The 16,862-nt window shown below is 40.9% G+C and overlaps 1 protein-coding gene across 1 annotated transcript in view; it reads right to left on the reverse strand.

Annotated features, from left to right (window-relative positions):
- Positions 1-16,862, reverse strand: part of CAMKMT (calmodulin-lysine N-methyltransferase) — a 288,183-nt gene that overhangs the window by 17,010 nt on the left and 254,311 nt on the right. The window contains exon 8 of the mRNA XM_063123984.1: positions 4,299-4,373. Coding sequence (XP_062980054.1) covers positions 4,299-4,373 — 75 coding nt within the window. The remainder of the gene's footprint in view (positions 1-4,298; positions 4,374-16,862) is intronic.

Consider the following 16,862-nt stretch of genomic DNA (forward strand, 5'->3'; position numbering starts at 1 on the left):
TTTTAAACAGGGTATCATTGTCTTTTGTTTGTAATATCTTTGAAGCTGACCCTTCTATTGTTGTCCAGCACTACTGTACTCCATCTTAAAAAAACCTCCTCAGTTGCATTCATCACAGCCATGAAGACAGCTGCAATCCTATTCTCAGAAGCCAGCATATTGCTTGTTGCATGGAAGCAGAGCTTATGCACTGCTAAGGACAACTGTTTATATACAAAATCTTGTACTAACTTGTCAAAAATAACACTAAGTGCCTGTTCCTTTGGGCTCACTGGGCTAATTCACAGCAGTTCCACAACAGCCACCTTGGTTAGTACTGTGTAGCACAGCTCTGATATCAAAGAGTTCCATCACACAAACGATTTATCGTACTCTCGCCATGCTTGGTATGTGTTTTTGCAGTACAGTACTCACATGACGTCGTCCCTGTCCTGAGCTCATCTCACCTCTTCCCCTCCCTTTTCCATCTTATTTTGGAGTGGGGAAAGTCCATTCCCCCCCCCTTCATGTGCAATAAAGCTGGTCCTCAACCCCGTGTATTGCTGTCCTTATGCTATATCAGACCATCCCGTTTTTTGTTGGGGGCATGTGTGTTGACAAAAGAGGAGGGTGGGCGGTTCTCTACTCAACTGCTGAACCGTGAAGGGGGAAGGAGATAGGGTGCCCGAACAGAGTAGGCATGTCTAAGTTTCCTGACAAGAACAATGTTGACTTCCTATTGCCATGCCAACGTTGACCACAAACTTCTCCAAAAATAAATTGTAATACTTTTCTTCACTTATATTGTTTAATATGATATTAGGGGAAAGCAGAGTATATATATATACTCTGGGAGATTTTGCCAGAACAGTAGTGATACAGGTGGAAAGAAACATGGGCTGAAATAGCACAATGCACAGACGTGAAATTGCCCAGCTAGACTTACTTAGCTAGACTTGCTAAGTAAATGGAGGGGGAAACCACAGACTCAAAGTGGGTGGGTGGGGGAGTAGGTGTGATGGAGCTCAAGAGAACCACTATGAGAATCCTGCTCCATCCACGCACAGATCTGTCGAGATCCTATGGCTCATAGGAATTGTAGAGGTTGGTGCAAACTTACGCCGGCTGTAACCAAAAGGGGAAGAAAATGGAGCTCTCTAGTAAGCCAAGCCAAGCCGAGCCGGTGAACACTTTCCCAATTGCCAGGTATATAATCATGCCACAGCTTCAGTGACACAGGTCATTGCTCAGGCTGCTACAGTTAAATCAATCCATAAGTTGAGGTGTACAGGTAAATTCACATGCTAGATGTAAGTTTGCCATGGTTTGATTATGGCTACAACTTGATAAATGAATTGTGTGAGGCTGTTAATAGGGATCATTTGCTTCCAATTACCACCCCTTATTGAACAGTTGGAGAAACCACATGCCTCTCTGGTGTTTGCTCTCTTTTAGTCTGAATGTGTGAACTTACCCTAAAGGTTCCTTTCACCCTACTTTGTATTTTCCCTTTATGGTAAGTACACAATACCTGCACATAAGTACTTTCATCTAGTCTTTAATACTGCTTTACACGTGCAATAAAAGTCTCTATTCAGCCATTGCTTCATTATGAAATCATTTTAATGATCACCACATACCTCATGATTTCCAGTGGCTAACTAATGACCAGGTTTCCACTGGCCTCTTATTCATTTTACATTTAGATAAACAGTAATACATTATATCAATGTATTCTCCACCCCTGCACACCAAATGACTTAATCCAAACATATGGATGATTTAAGAGTTTTAACATACTACTGCTCATTGTAATCATGTGTATTTTTAGCTGAATCTCAGTGTGTTTGAAATGTGTTTATGAATGGAGGTTGTTTTCTTGTAAATGGGATCAATAAATGGCAGTGGGTTGCTATTCAGAGAATCACATAATGCCACCTTTTCTGGAAGTAGTGCTATAAAACTTTTGTCATTTTACTTAATATTTGATCTCAGATTTCTGCTTTATTCTAATTCCAGATCTTAATGACTGACAGCGATCTGGATAATGTTGTTAAGCTGAGGTTGCTAACATATTATAGCTATTTTGTTGTTTTTTTCTAGGCAGATATATGGAACTTCTTCACTACAAATATTAAGAGCTAAACTATCACCCAACATGATTTTTATTTTGAAAGAAAATACATATTGGGGGTGAGAATGCAGAATATATTATAATGTAGCTCAGATAGGGCAGCACACTGTAAACTATTTGCAAATTATTTTTTTAAGAAAATGAAAAACAAAACATGTTGGTTTCTACTTATTAAACAAACATGCAGGTACACTTGCATTGTACCAAGGCCAACAAAATGTGATTTATTTATTTTTAAAAAATCTATATTGCACTTCACCTTCATTTGACTGTTAACTGAAAACATTTAATAAATCTGCTTTCTGTTTATTTTGATTCAGAGAAAATGGAACCAATATAACATTTCATGACCAGTGAGCAAATGTGTATTAATCTATTAAACACAATCCTTTATTTTCTAACAAGACAACAATAAATCTACCCGAATATGCAGCAATATACCCACAGAATGAGAGGAAAATCAGACAAAAATAATACTGGGGTGGGCGGGGGGAATAATCAACTTGTATCTTCCTCCCTTTGCTATTCTCTATGGTACAAATAGGATGACACGGTGTGAGTATTAGGAATATAAGAGATGGCACAGCCAGGTTGTTTTGATATTTGTGTGAAGAACAAATTTAACTCTAAATCTCTTGGCAAGACCTTGCTTCACCCACATAATCTGGAGAACATCCATATGCGAGCCCTTGTCTAAGCCTCTGAGAAGACTGCTGCCCTCCCGCTCATGTCTGCCAGCACTCTGATCTGACTTTCATACTTAATCTGATCTAATCCTGTCCAGCATTAACTTCATCTGTGCAATGAAACCCAGAGTATCCATTCTAATATTTGGTGAGGAAGGCATTTACTAAATTACTTGCTGAAATCATATGGTGTTGTTTAGCTCCTTATTTTAATCAGATGATGCATCTCTGAGGCACATTACCAGCGATTAGTTAGAAACCCATGTCTGTCCTTTTTGGGAACAAAGAACTTTTCCGAAATGCAATACAATGGGAAAAGAAACTGTATTTCATTCATTGGTAAGTCATAAAAGAAGAAAGGAAAGGAAAAAAGGAATAATTATTAGAAGGCATTCTACAGAATCAGAAATATTTTATTAAAGGAAGCATTTTCAAGTAATAAAATATATGAATCTACAGTTCATGAGTCAGTTTACCATTTAAAAAACACAATGGGTAGTTATTCCTTCCTTTAATTCTTTAGACTCAGAAATCATTTAAATTGTATCATCTTGTGGAATAATTGTTTTTATATTTTAAAAAAGGTCTACATAATGGTTATATATACATTCTCTTATCTTGAATGTTATCTGCATCCTATTGAAGTTAATAGCTGAATTCCTATTGATTGTCACAGGTCTGAATCATACCTCCATATGGTAATAAACAGCTAAGCAAAACTGAGTTTGTGTGCTTCTCTGAAATTAAACTTATTCAAAAAATATGTCTTTAAAGCACAATTCAAAATATTGTGGAAATTCTGAAATTTACACTATTATGTGAGTCAGCAGAATTAAAAGTCATTTATACCAGCAACTAAATCTACTTAGATACTTGAATATACACAGCAAAACATTATTCTGTAACTGGTCTATCAATCAAAAAGGTATGTGTGTTTTTCTCTGATTTCTTTTTACTACAATTAATTTGGTATTAATTCTAACATCTCAGTGTCACTCAGATGATGAATATTATTACTGTTGTTTGTCAGATTTAAGAAATGGTGGGGGGGCGGAATATTCCCCAAAGATTTACTGGGGAATACAGAATATATATATATCTGCTTATATCAATAGTCAGATCTTTCCTAAGAAGTAAGCTAATTGAGCTGTTTGTGTTGATAAACTCCCTTTTCTCCAGACTGTTCCTCACTGAGCCATAATTATTTGCAATTTGCCTAAGTCGTCCATTTACTGATACGTCAAGCATGAAACAGAGGCAATTCCAGAAAATGGAAATGCTTCTCAAAATCAATCTTTGGGAAATAATGTGGTAGAAGTTACTGTGTGATAGAAGACTACCTTATAACTGTCACATGGAGATGAATATTAATTTGTTGAGGTTAAGGTGGCTTTGTGCTTCATTTGTTGACTTTGCTTAGCCATCAGCAAGCAGCAAAGTACAATTACTCCAGCAAAGCTATTTTTCTAACACGAGTTTTATGATTTTTATGTACTTACCAGTCAGCACACATAACAATGTCAAAATGTCCTTCCAGTTGAGAGACATCTGTCTCATTATCCCATCGTAAAATGCTAGAGAGAGAGGGAGAGAGAGAGAGAGAGAGAAAAGATTTTTAAAATTAGACTTACATGTTTTCATCTTTTGATTTTTTTTTTAAAAAAAGAAAACCATTTACATTATTTGTCATAGGATATGAAGACTGCTCCTGTTAAAAGTACATGCAGATAATTATAAAAAGTACATATAAATATTTTTGACTGTACGACATCTCCTTCATTGTCCATATCTGGAAGCAAGGGAATTATATACTTATATAGACAAAGGTAACTAAAAGGGTTTTCATAAGTGGATCATTAAGAACTAATACACACAATAGGCCTGTAGCTTTTGGCCCTTTACACCTGTATATTAATTGAACAGAAATATAGTGAAATCAAAGTGTGGCTTGTTGAACTGCAATACACATTTACAAACTGAAAGGGCCTTGCCTCCTTGCCTCTCTGTTCTATCTGGCAGACAAGTCAGCTGAGTTTCTCATTGATGAAACAACTGTTTCCTTTTGCTTGAAGGGAGGAGGGGAAAAGGTGAAAAAAAATACCCAAGCTTAACTTCCATGCCAACTATCTTGCCTTAGACAATCTTGAAAATACACCACTACTGACACTGTCAACATTTTTTCTAGCTTCAGTGTGTAATTTATTTGTAAGATTTGTAAGTTTAGCATGCATACAAAATGTATAATCAGAACCAGGTTATTAAAAAAAACACAATACATAATGAATTCCAAAGTGCATCCTGTCTACATTTCTTTTTCTTACAGAATCTATTATTTTGTTTTCATTGCTTGACTCATTATAAAATAGGTAACTTATGCTCTACTTCCAGTCATAGCAATACATTAAGACAGAGCTATATTTGTCAGTTTGTATATGTTTATTTCAGTTTTGTGACAGTTAATTCTTCAATTGGCAACAAGCTGTTCCTTGTTAAAAGTCATCTGCGAAAGCCATGCATTGTGATTTATGTTTATGATTTACTTATAGGATCCTATTTAGCAGGATGATTCTTATTGTTCAACAACATGTGTCATATACATGGAAGACAAAAAGGTGCTGTGAAATGTCATTGCACCTTTTTTTTTGTATAAACATACATACAAGTACCTGTATAAAGGTGTAGAATGTTATTTTTAAAATATCTGATTGTCTACTCATACTTACGATTGTCTAGAATATCTGACTAACAAAATAATAAAGCGGAACTCATTCACCAATTTGCTCTCCTGGAATGTATTGTCCCAGTCCAAGGTAGAGAAAAAAGTAGGATCATTTAATCACCGACCCCCCCCAATACATTTACATAGATACACACACTCACCCTATTTAAACTATAAAGGGGGTGCAAATTTTAGAAACCGAGGTGGCTTTGCAAACAGGTACTTTTAGGACTCAGCATGTATCCACTAGTGGAAAGTGACAAAGGAGAGTTCTCACTCTCAGCTGCTGGCTGCCTGCTGGCAACTGGCAGCTTTTTCAACCCTGTTTCCGTGGAAACTTAGGTTACAACAGTGAAAATTAGGTAAAGGTAAGTTGGTGGGGTTGTTAGCTCTCATTTAATTTTGATTCTTTATTTTATTTTTTGGTTGAGATTCCTGCAACAGCAATGGCAGCTAGCAGTTGGGTTACTAGCTTTAGAGTCCATCAGGTGTTCTTCATTCCACTAAATGAGATCCCACAAAAAATAAATAAGGACTATAAAAAATGATGATAGTTCTGGTTTTTTGTAAATCTTGATTATTTGCTTCTATCTATACTTAATATACTGAAGAAACTCAGTTAACTCTCTAACATCATCTGCTGACTTTTGAGTGTTTCTTGTTTTTTGCCACTTTAAAAAGTGCAGCTTATCTAAACAATTCACTGGGATCTTTATTTTGTGAAGAATTAAAATCAGATATCACACTAGAAAATAATAATAAAAAAAATGAAAATCCTAATTAATACTTAGAATTGGTTATTGCTTTGGTCTGTTATTTTCCAAGAATTTCACAAACACCACAATCCTAGTATGTCATTACATATAGTTAATTTGATAATGGGCTAACTATGGCTCAAAAGACATGGTGTTGTTGTTGATTTCAGATATATCTCACTCTGCTCCCTTCTATGAAGTGTTCTTTTATTATGCCCTTTCTCAACCAGAAGAGACAGGATTACTCAAGAAAAGTGGAGTAAGATCAAAGGAGGAAAAAAGTGAGCAACTCACATTGCCTGTATCAGGGGTCCCCAAACTTTTTGGACCCATAGGCACATTTGGGAATTTGTGAAACTGCTATGGATACCATCACAAAATGCCTAACCAGTGAATCACTGCTTTGGCATCTACCTGTCATGTCTATGGATCTTAGGCTTCATTTTATTTAGCAAAAACATTTGTTTTGTGTCTATTGGACACAGCAACATTTCTTTAATAAGGGATTGTCTAATTCGACTAATTCCTGGCAGTACAATAGACTGAACATATGTTTTGGCAATGTCCAGTAGTTGCTTCTTTGTGTGGGTGTGGGTGTGGGGGGAGACATTATCACACAGATAAATTTTGTACTGGAACAATCTTGAATATTCACTGATGTACACGCTTTTTTCAATTATTTACCTGCTTTATGGAAATTAACAAATGGTCAGTGTAAATGGATTCTCTGTGCCTCTTTGACTGCTAAAGGACTGATATTACAACACTGGAAGGATAAACACTCACCTCCTATAATGCAATGGATTAAGGACCTTACAATGCTTTCCGTTTGAATAAGTGGTATATAGATACCATCTTCAAATGGAAACATATTTGGTATTTGGTCTGCTTTTGTGAAGGCTATATATAATTGCTAGAACACTGTATGCATTTAATATAAATCCATGTATGTATCTTTAGAAATGGAATAAATAAATAAACATTTTTTTAGGCACCATGTTGGGGACCTCTTCGTGGGTGCTATTGGAGATGCTTTAGGGTTCCCTGGCCTTTATATTCTATCTGCGTTCTTTGAAGAATTACCAGATCCTGGATAAAGAATAGTTCAAATGTACACAACATAGGAACATCAATTTCAGTTCATCCATCAGTAATATACCAAGTCAAAATGACCAAATCAAGCTAGAAAGATTCTTGGTGATGACAATATGGAAGTAATGCTTCAGGAAGAAATATTTTGAGAATTGAAATTTAATTTACTTGATTTTATTTGTAGCCTTTCTCAGTGTGAATTTTTGTACCAGGTAACAATGCCAACACATGCCAATAATGGTTGTGCTTTTTATACTGTATTTTGTATTTGTGCTTTTAACCTGTTGGTTGTTTTATTATGGTTTTAATTTTTGTGAACCACCCAGAGAGCTTCGGCTATTGGGCGGTATAGAAATGTAATAAATAAATAAATAAATAAATAAATTTAACTTCTGCCACATTCTGGTGGTACAATGCTCTCTCTCTTAGCAGTTTTCCTTGAAAAATCATCATCTACTACTACTACTCAGCACAGGGTAGATTCAAGTTGGAAGCTTTCCTAGTGGCAGCTCAGGGCAGGCAACTTACTTTAGGCAGAGTAAGGATCCTCTCTGTTTTCCTTAAGATACATTCAAATATGCAGAAATAGCACACTGTAGTATTCCTCGCTGCAGGTGCAAGATCACATGTTTGAAGGTTCTCTCAAATGATGAATTCCCTGCACATGGAATTCTAACATATAAAGTAGATGCTAGGATAAAACCCTGTCTTTCACGTTAGCTTTGTTTGTACAAAGGGAGGCCCCATCACTCAATGGTACAGCACAAGCTTTGCATGCAAAAGCTCATCATGTTCAATCCTTGGCATTTAAAAGGATGAGGTAGCAAGTCATGCTCAAGGCCCTACAGGGTGGCTGCCACTGAGTAGACAACATTGTATACACTGACTGGCACTTGCTTTTTAGGGTTTCAGTCAGGGGACTTCCCCAGTTCTACCTGACAATGCTAAGGATTGAACCTGGGACATTTTTCAAGAGAAGCATATACTCTATCACTGAGCCACAGCCCTTCCCTACCGGGCTAGATAGACAAATAGTCTGACCTGGTAAAAGGCAACTTCCTATGTCGCTATGAAGTTTTTGTTTTGTTTTGAGGTTGTTGTCGTTTTTGATTAATGTGGGAGAGCATTCAAACATGTGATCCCTCCTATCTGCAATCTGGAGCAGTACAGTTTATTCTTTGAAGACTGTGGTCATTACAATCAAGATATCTGTGGAGAATATGAAGATGGACAACTGAATAAAAAAGGAGCAGATAAACTGTGAGGTCCCAAGTAATTTCAGTGTCTTTTACATTTCATTATTCACTCTCCATGCCTTATTCATGCAAGCAGCTAACTGGATGAGACAGAAATGCATGATTGGATCCCCCATCTCTTGAAACCTTTACATTTGGAAGTGTCAAACTACTTATGGTGCAATCCTATCATTGAGTTAAAGTAACTGCTAAACCCCTTATGCTGGTGTAACTCCAAGTGACAATGGAATAGTGAGGTTATGATGGCATTGTGATGTGATTGCATTTCATAAATATGTCAGTGTAACGGTTATGCTGCCATATCTATGACAGTGTAAAAGCTGCAAGGAGAAGTGTTGGGGCTGAAAGGAGCAGCCAGTTTAGCTGGTATCCTATTTTCCTCCAGTATTAGGCCATCTTCCCCTCCCAAAATAGCTACAACAACAACATAATTGTCATGAGTAAACTTGCAATGATGAGAATCAAACTAATCCAGGAGCAAATCACAGCACAATAACAGGAGCAAGTAAGACTCAGGTGGAGGAATCCAATTCAGGAATCCAGGACCAAGTAAGAAGCAGGTGGAGGAATCCAATTGTATCTTTCCGTAAGTGGAACAGACACTATCAGCAGATCAAATTGTCCCTCCACCCATGCAGCACCCTGCTCACCCTTCAGATATGCTCAGGAAAGTCATGGGATCCTCTAGAGCAGATTGGGGGGGTGGAGGGAGAAAGGGAAGGAGAACCCCTACTGCATAAGAAGGACTTCACTTGCATAACAAGGAAGCATAATTCAAATATCAGGATGGTTCAACATAGGGTCAAATCACTCAGCCCTCATGTATACTGTCCCCACAAATAGGAGCTCGATAATAGAGGAGATTTAATAATAAGGCACTTAGGACAAAGGGAGCATTATCCAACAAACAGTGAAAGCTAAGTCTAAGAGCAAAGTAGAAAGGGCAGAAGAATAAAACTTGTGTTCTCAGAACCTTCACACATACTCTGCCTCCAGGGCCGGCGCTGCCATAGAGGCAGCTCAGGCGGCGGCCTAGAGCACCAAGGTAAGGGGGGTGCCGAATGGCGCGCCCGGAAGCCACTCTCCCACAGCGGCTCTGAGAGGGCAGCTTTCAGGCGCGCCATTCTGAAGCCGCCCGTCCCACCAACCCAGTGTCCTGGCTTCGAAGCCAGGATGCTGGGGTGGGGGAGTGAGCGGGCGGCTTCGGAATGGCACGCCTGGCAGGAAGCCGCTCTGGGAGAGCAGCTTCTGGGCGCACCGTTCCGAAGCTGCCCCCCGCCCCAGCGTCCTGGCTTCGAAGCCAGGAGTGGCTTCCGGCCGGGCGCTGGCTTCAAAGCCAGGACGCTGGGGTGGGGGAGTGGGCAGGCGGCTTCGGAACGACGCGCCCGGCCGGAAGACGCTCTAGGAGAGCGGCTTCCGGGTGTGCCTTTCTGAAGCCAGCCGGCCGCCCCCCCCCACCCCAGCATCCTGGCTTCACTTCGGCTGGGTGGGCGAGATGGCGCCCCGCGCCCAGGTACGCTGAGGTGGGGGTGAGGGATGCTGGGGGGACGAAAGCAGCTCACCTGCCTAGGGCACGAAATAGTCTGGCACCAGCCCTGTCTGCCTCAGAATTTAAGGTACCCGTCACAAACAGTAACTCCATTGCTGCAGCCAGGATGCAATGACAAGGTATGCCACATTGGTGTGCAAGGGTGGACCTGACAATGAAGGTGAGCTAATTTTCCACTGCAGGACTCCAAAATCTCCTCTATCCCATCCAGCCCAGCCTACACAAACATCCTAAGGTGTGTAGGTCATTTGCCATTGCTCCCAGAGGCTGGGTGGTCTTGCCATGTCTGACTTAGTGTCCAACTCATCCTGGGCAGGGAGTGCGGAAGGAAGGCTCTTATCAGGCACTCCAGAGGGCCCATCCTCCTCCTCAGCCACATCCTCCGCCGCCATCCTCCTGTCTTGGAAACATCCTTGGGGAAAGGAGAGTCCTTGAGCTCAGGTAAGCTTGGTTGTCAGAAGAAGACTCCTCAAGGGAAGTCATGAAAACTGAGATCATTGAACCACTTTCGTATCAGCTGCATTAGCTGCTGGTTCATTTCCAAGTGCAATTCCAAGGTGCTGCTTAGCACCTTTAAAGCCCTCAACGTGTGGGACCTGGCTACCATCTCTTCCCATATGAACCTGCCCATTAGGTTATGTTTCTCAGTATCTGTGTTCCACATGTCTCTTTAAAAATGCATTTACCACTGCCATTTTATTGACTGTTAGTTTCTTTTGCCTATTTGTTCCTTCCTTTAATTTGTTAATATGTTTTAATAATTAGTTATTCTTTTTATGTTTTTGTAATGTGCAAGCTGTTTTGAGCCCCCCCCTTTTTTTTTTTTTTTTTGCAGAGTTAAAATGAGCATTCTCAATGAACACTCAGTCTCAACTATTGTCTGTTGTAGCTACAAGATGGTGATGGGATAAATTGCTTCATCCATGCACTTTTTGCAACCTTTCCTTGCAAGCACTTCAAAAGATCAAGAGGGTTTCTTTTCCCCAAGCACTTGCAGACAGCAAAGATTGCAAAAAGCAAATGAAAATGGAGGAAAGTTGATGGAAGCTCACATATCACTAATATTTAATCATAATTAATTATGCAATAAAATATAACAGTAAACGTGTGCATGTATTTACCTTTCAGCATTCATTGCTTCCAGACAGCCTAGAAAACGAAAAACCACTAAAACAATAAAATCAAGGATCAATTTTACAACGACAATTTAAAAAAGCAGGAGCAAGAAAAATCATAGTTGCAGATAAAATTAAATCCAACCAAGGTTTTAAAAGGCCAGGGCATTTTTTAAAAAAGTCCTGGTGATGAAAAAATACAAACCTCACTTGGGAAGGAGTTCCAAAGGTTGGCAGCACAACTGAGAAGACTGTGTCTCTGAGAACTTCCAAATGGGGGGGGGGGAGGGGTGACCCAAAATGCCTCCATTTTTGCTACCCTATTTGTAGGTGATGGTGTTGAAATGGAGAGCATTTGGGTGATTTTTGATTGGGGGGGGTGAATTTCAGTGGTTGGGGAAACCTGTCCTTTTCATCCTATTCTTTCCACACACCCAGCCGCAGCATGCCCGGGGGGACGGGGGACAATAGTGTTGCAGGAATTTCTAGAAAACATGGCAGCTTCCACTGATGGCTGCCATTTCCCCCCAGAATGCAGTGAAATATATATCCAGGGCATTCTGGGTGGAAAATGGTAGGTCCTGGATGGCGGCCGCTGAAAGGAGCTCAGCCACCACTTCTAAACAGCAGCAAAGGAGAAAATCACACACACAAAATAAGTGCTGGCTATGCACCACCCAGTAGACAGCACCTCACAAACGTTTTTGGCCAATTTTATTGACCAACCGCAAATCACTTCCTGGTCTTGGACTTTTTTGCCCCTCTCAAAGCTTGAAAATTCAGACTTTTGGCTCAGCTGAAAGTTGGGGGGGGGGGCAAGCCAAAATACAATAAAAAAACAAACCAGGATACTAAGATATTATTACTCAAAACTGAATCTATATAGTTTAATTTATTTAATCCAATTTCAGTCAATATAATTGAATATATAACTATGGGGTTGACTATACGTGGGGAAAGCCCCAGGGTGGCTCCGCAGTGGCGCTGCGTTGTTTATACGCAGAAGCCATTGCAGAGCCATCCCAGGGCTTTCCCACGAAGCTCCAAACTAAAAATGTCAGGGACTGACCCAAACCTTTTTCTCTGGGGTGATCTGCCATCTATTGCTGCATTTGCCATCTATTGCTGCTCCGGAATTGCAGCGGAGGCGTGGCCAAGCAGATGGCGACCTCTGATTGGTCGCCATCTGCCTGGATGGGGGGGAGGGGGCAGGCCAGTGAGCTGAATGGCGTGGGGAGAAGGAAACACTTTGTGGGGAAAGCCCCACATGGTAAGGTGGAGGAATGTGCAGCGATGCTTGTGCCGTGATGCGTGATGGCACAGCGGTGTGTGGAGCAGTGGCACATGGGGCAGCGGCAGCTCCTCCTCCAATTGAAGTATGCAAACCCCTCACTCGCTCCTTGGTATAGGGACAACCCCGCAGGAGCGCAAGCATAGGGTTTTGGGGGCTCGCGGCACCAATGCATCATCGTGAAGGCAGCCCCCATATAATATTGATGCACTGCTTAACATCACACCACCTTGATTATGTTACAGAAAAACAGTATATGAACGTTATAAATAAAATAATATTACTACTACTTATGAAAGAACTGGGATGGGTAACTTCTGAATTTTCAGAACAAATGGTTGGGGACATGGAAGTACATTTTTTCAAAACCCACAACCCTTTCACAAGTGGCTAGAGCAGTGGTTCCCAAACTTTTTCGGGTAACCGCCCCCTTGGTTCCACAAACTCATGCCCAGTGCCCCCGGCGCACGGCCCCTTTAAATGGGAAGCACCCACCGCAGGCCTGCTGAGGGAGGGAGGGAAAAGAGAGCAAACACCTCTGTTTTGCAGCCGGCCCACCAAGCAGGGTATGTCTCTTCATTAGCATTTTGGTGCTTTTGAAACATAATACATCTGTGGATTCTTCCCCTATATGGCTTGGGACCAAACTACCTTCTCCCATAAATTGTCCCTGGGTTTTAAGACCTTCTGGAGAGGCACTTCTCGGAAAAGACCACCTCAAGCACCCCCCTGCCGCCCCTTTGCCTCTTAGTGCCCCCCTGACGCCCCCTTGCCTCTTAATGCCTCTTCCTGGCCCGCCGCTCTGACCATGTCACTCCGCTTCTGAAATCTCTTCATTGGCTCCCAATTCATTCCAGAATCCAATATAAACTTCTCCTGTTGACCTTCAAAGCTTTTCACGGTCTATCTCCTGCCTATCTCTCCTCTCTCATCTCACACTATTGCCCCGCTCGTGCTCTTCGCTCCTCTGATGCCATGCTTCTTGCCTGCCCAAGGGTCTCTACTTCCCTTGCTCGGCTTCGCCCATTTTCCTCTGCTGCCCCTCATGCCTGGAATGCTCTTCCAGAACACCTGAGAACTACCAACTCAATCACAGCTTTTAAAACACAGCTAAAAACTTTTCTTTTCCCTATAGCTTTTAAACTTTGAGTTTGTTCTGACTCTATACTGTTAGCTTCACCCTTCCCGGTGCCTGTTTACACTTCCCTGTGCCTGTTTGCATTCTCTTTCCCTCCTTATTGTTTACTACAACTTTATTAGATTGTAAGCCTATGCGGCAGGGTCTTGCTATTTACTGTGTTATCTGTACAGCACCATGTACATCGATGGTGCTATATAAATAAATAATAATAATAATAATAATGCCCCCCTATGCAATCCCACCCACCCCCAAGGGGGCAGTATCACCCACTTTGGGAACCACTGAGCTAGAGTCTCTAATAAAGTCACCTCAAAAATGGAAAGAGAGTTTAATGGGGGTAAAAGGGTATGAAACGCCTGTCAATTTTCAGAATTCACGAGGAATTAAAACTGGAGTAAAAGGCAAAACCTCACTGGCATCATCAGGACTCCTTTCAGTGGTGGGAGGCTGGGAGGCTGCCATTGTTATTATTTTTACCCAGAAGCCCCCATCAGAGCTGTCTGGATAAAAGAAGGCCAGGAAAAGTAACGAAGATGCTGGTAAACTTTGCCCCTTCACCGCTATCCCAAATCCCAAAATGTTCCAGCTTAACTTTTGGGTGTGAAATAGCCTTCGCCACTCTCTTGATCAATTTGCACTGTGTGGAAGACAGTAGAGTACAACCTACTGGTTCTCCTGGACCTCTCAGTACCTTCCAAACACAGTGTTCTCCTGGACTGGTTATAATGGGAATTGGGGGGCAGTGCTGCATTGTTCTGGATTATTCTGGATTTGTTCCAGGTGATTGTAGAACACAAATGATTTGTGCAATGGCATTTGTGCTACTGAATTTGAGCGGGTTCCATCTGAGTGGAATTTTTAAGAACCAAAAAATAAAAATTTGGTTGGGCCCAATTTAGACTGCTTTATGGAGCACATCAGGCTGTGAGTTGGCCATCATTATGTGAGCTTTCACACATTGGGTAAGAAACAGATTTTAAAGATATGTAAGAGTCCTTGTGCCTTCAAGCTATTACATGACTTAAAGGAGACATTAATTTATTAGCAACAGATAGTTTCCTGATACCATTGGTCCATCTAGTTCAATATTGTCCTCACTGAGTGATAACGACTTGTCAGGGTTTCAACCTGAGGACTTTTCTAGTTCTAGGTGGAGATGCGGAGGCAGAACTCAGGACCTTCTCCGTATCTGCCACCAGTTGTGATTTTCAATGTAGTTGTACGTATGGGCAGTTATGCATTACTTATCCTGAATATGGTGCCATTTCCCCAAAACTGCTTAGAAATTTGATGTGTCATTACTGTAGATTTTCAGTTAGCACTACCAAGAAATCTTAAAGACTCCAGTAATAGAAAAATACTACAGTATAACTGTTATCCCCCAGAATAATTGGTCTAGCTGAGTAATTCTTACTTGATACAGTTTTGTCTTTTGTTTGCAGTCTGCTGCTTTCACTGACCTTGATATCAGCACCTGTATTACACCTAGGGCTATTGGGAAACTGTTCAACCTCAGATGCTCTGATTATTGTGCTTTGGCTGCCGGTTCCCATGGATGACATGCAAGTCATCATGGGTCACTTTGCTGCTGGAAAGCCCACAGTGATGACAAATTTCCAATAGAGTTGTGAAACTTAGTCCATCCTTTGAAAAGATTGCAATAAAGGCCCTTGGGGAAAGGTGAGACAAAACTTGCTGTGAAGCTGTAAACATAACCTCTCTTCTTTACATTTTTATGAATCATGCACAATATATTGCGATTAAGGTTTAAAAGGTCAGCAACTTCCATCGCGTTTGGAGACTGCAAATAAAAATTAGTTTACCTACAGACAGTGAAAATGAGGGAGTACAATAGAATTCTAGGTGGACTCTTCAACATTTTTATACTCTTTTACCACTGACGGAAGACTTCCATCAGTGGAATGTGGCGAGGGGGGTAATTCCCCCATCCTCGTATACTGCAAAATCTGCTCTGGAGGGTTGGGGAACTCCAGAACAGATCTTGGGGTACATGGTAAAAAAAAGCGCAGGGAATGTTCCAGTGTAGGGACGGACATATCTGGTTACAGAAAACAATTTTCATGGATTTTTGTATGTGTGACTAACACATGTTTATACGCATTCTTGCGAGGAGTAAGTGTTGATGGCCTATAAGGCCTCTTCCAGGTCTATGATTATACAATATCGCAATAATACACATGCAATCCCAATAAAGGCAGACTAGCTATGGTAGTATTCCTCATACTGGTGCCCTCCAGATGTCTTGGAGTACAAATTCCATAAACCCCAGCAGTATGGCAAATAGTCAGGGATGATGAGCACTGTAGTCCAAAACATCCAGTGAGTACCATGTTGGGGAAGGCTGGGCACAGAAATAATGCTTGATGTATTATTTAAAGAAACTTTTATACATGAGCTTTGCAGACATTCACTTGGTAGGCAACAAAAAATATACAAAAGCAACCTAAACTGGAACCTTGATGTCAGGAACTAGCATATGTGTATAGTTTGGGTGACTACACAGGGTAGAACATTTCCTAGATAGACTTTAAATTGGAAAACCATGCAAAATACGGTTATTTTGGGTTGCAATCTGTAACTATACATCCCTCACTAGAAATTAGTTACCTTCACATGTGCCCCATGTGGAGGTCACACAGTGCAACTGGCCCTGTTCCCAACATTAACATATTAGGTGTGGATGTCTGCCAAGGAAAGCCTAAATGCACAGATCTCTCCACGTGTCTCTCTGAGATACAAAGGAACTCTTATCAGGTTACACAACGTTTATCAAAGTGTTTGCAGAATATTTATTTATTTATTTATTTATTTTATTATTACATTTATATCCTGCCTTTTTTCCTCCAAGGAACCCAAGACGGCGTACATAATCCTTCTCCTCTTCTCCATTTTATCCTCACAACAACAACCCTGGTAGGTTAGGCTGAACGTCTGTGACTGGCCCAAAGTCACCCAGTGGGTTTCCATGGCCAAGTGGGGACTAGAACCTGGATCTCCTGACTCCCAGTCCAACACTTTAGCCGCTATACCACACTGGCTCTCTATTGGAGTAATGAATATGACCATTCCTTACTCCAATAGTCCTGTTTAAACACATCTGGTTGGAAATGGATCCTATTAGTTT

Source organism: Elgaria multicarinata, chromosome 4 (assembly GCF_023053635.1).
Source record: "Elgaria multicarinata webbii isolate HBS135686 ecotype San Diego chromosome 4, rElgMul1.1.pri, whole genome shotgun sequence".
In the NCBI taxonomy this organism is placed as follows: Eukaryota; Metazoa; Chordata; class Lepidosauria; order Squamata; family Anguidae; genus Elgaria; species Elgaria multicarinata.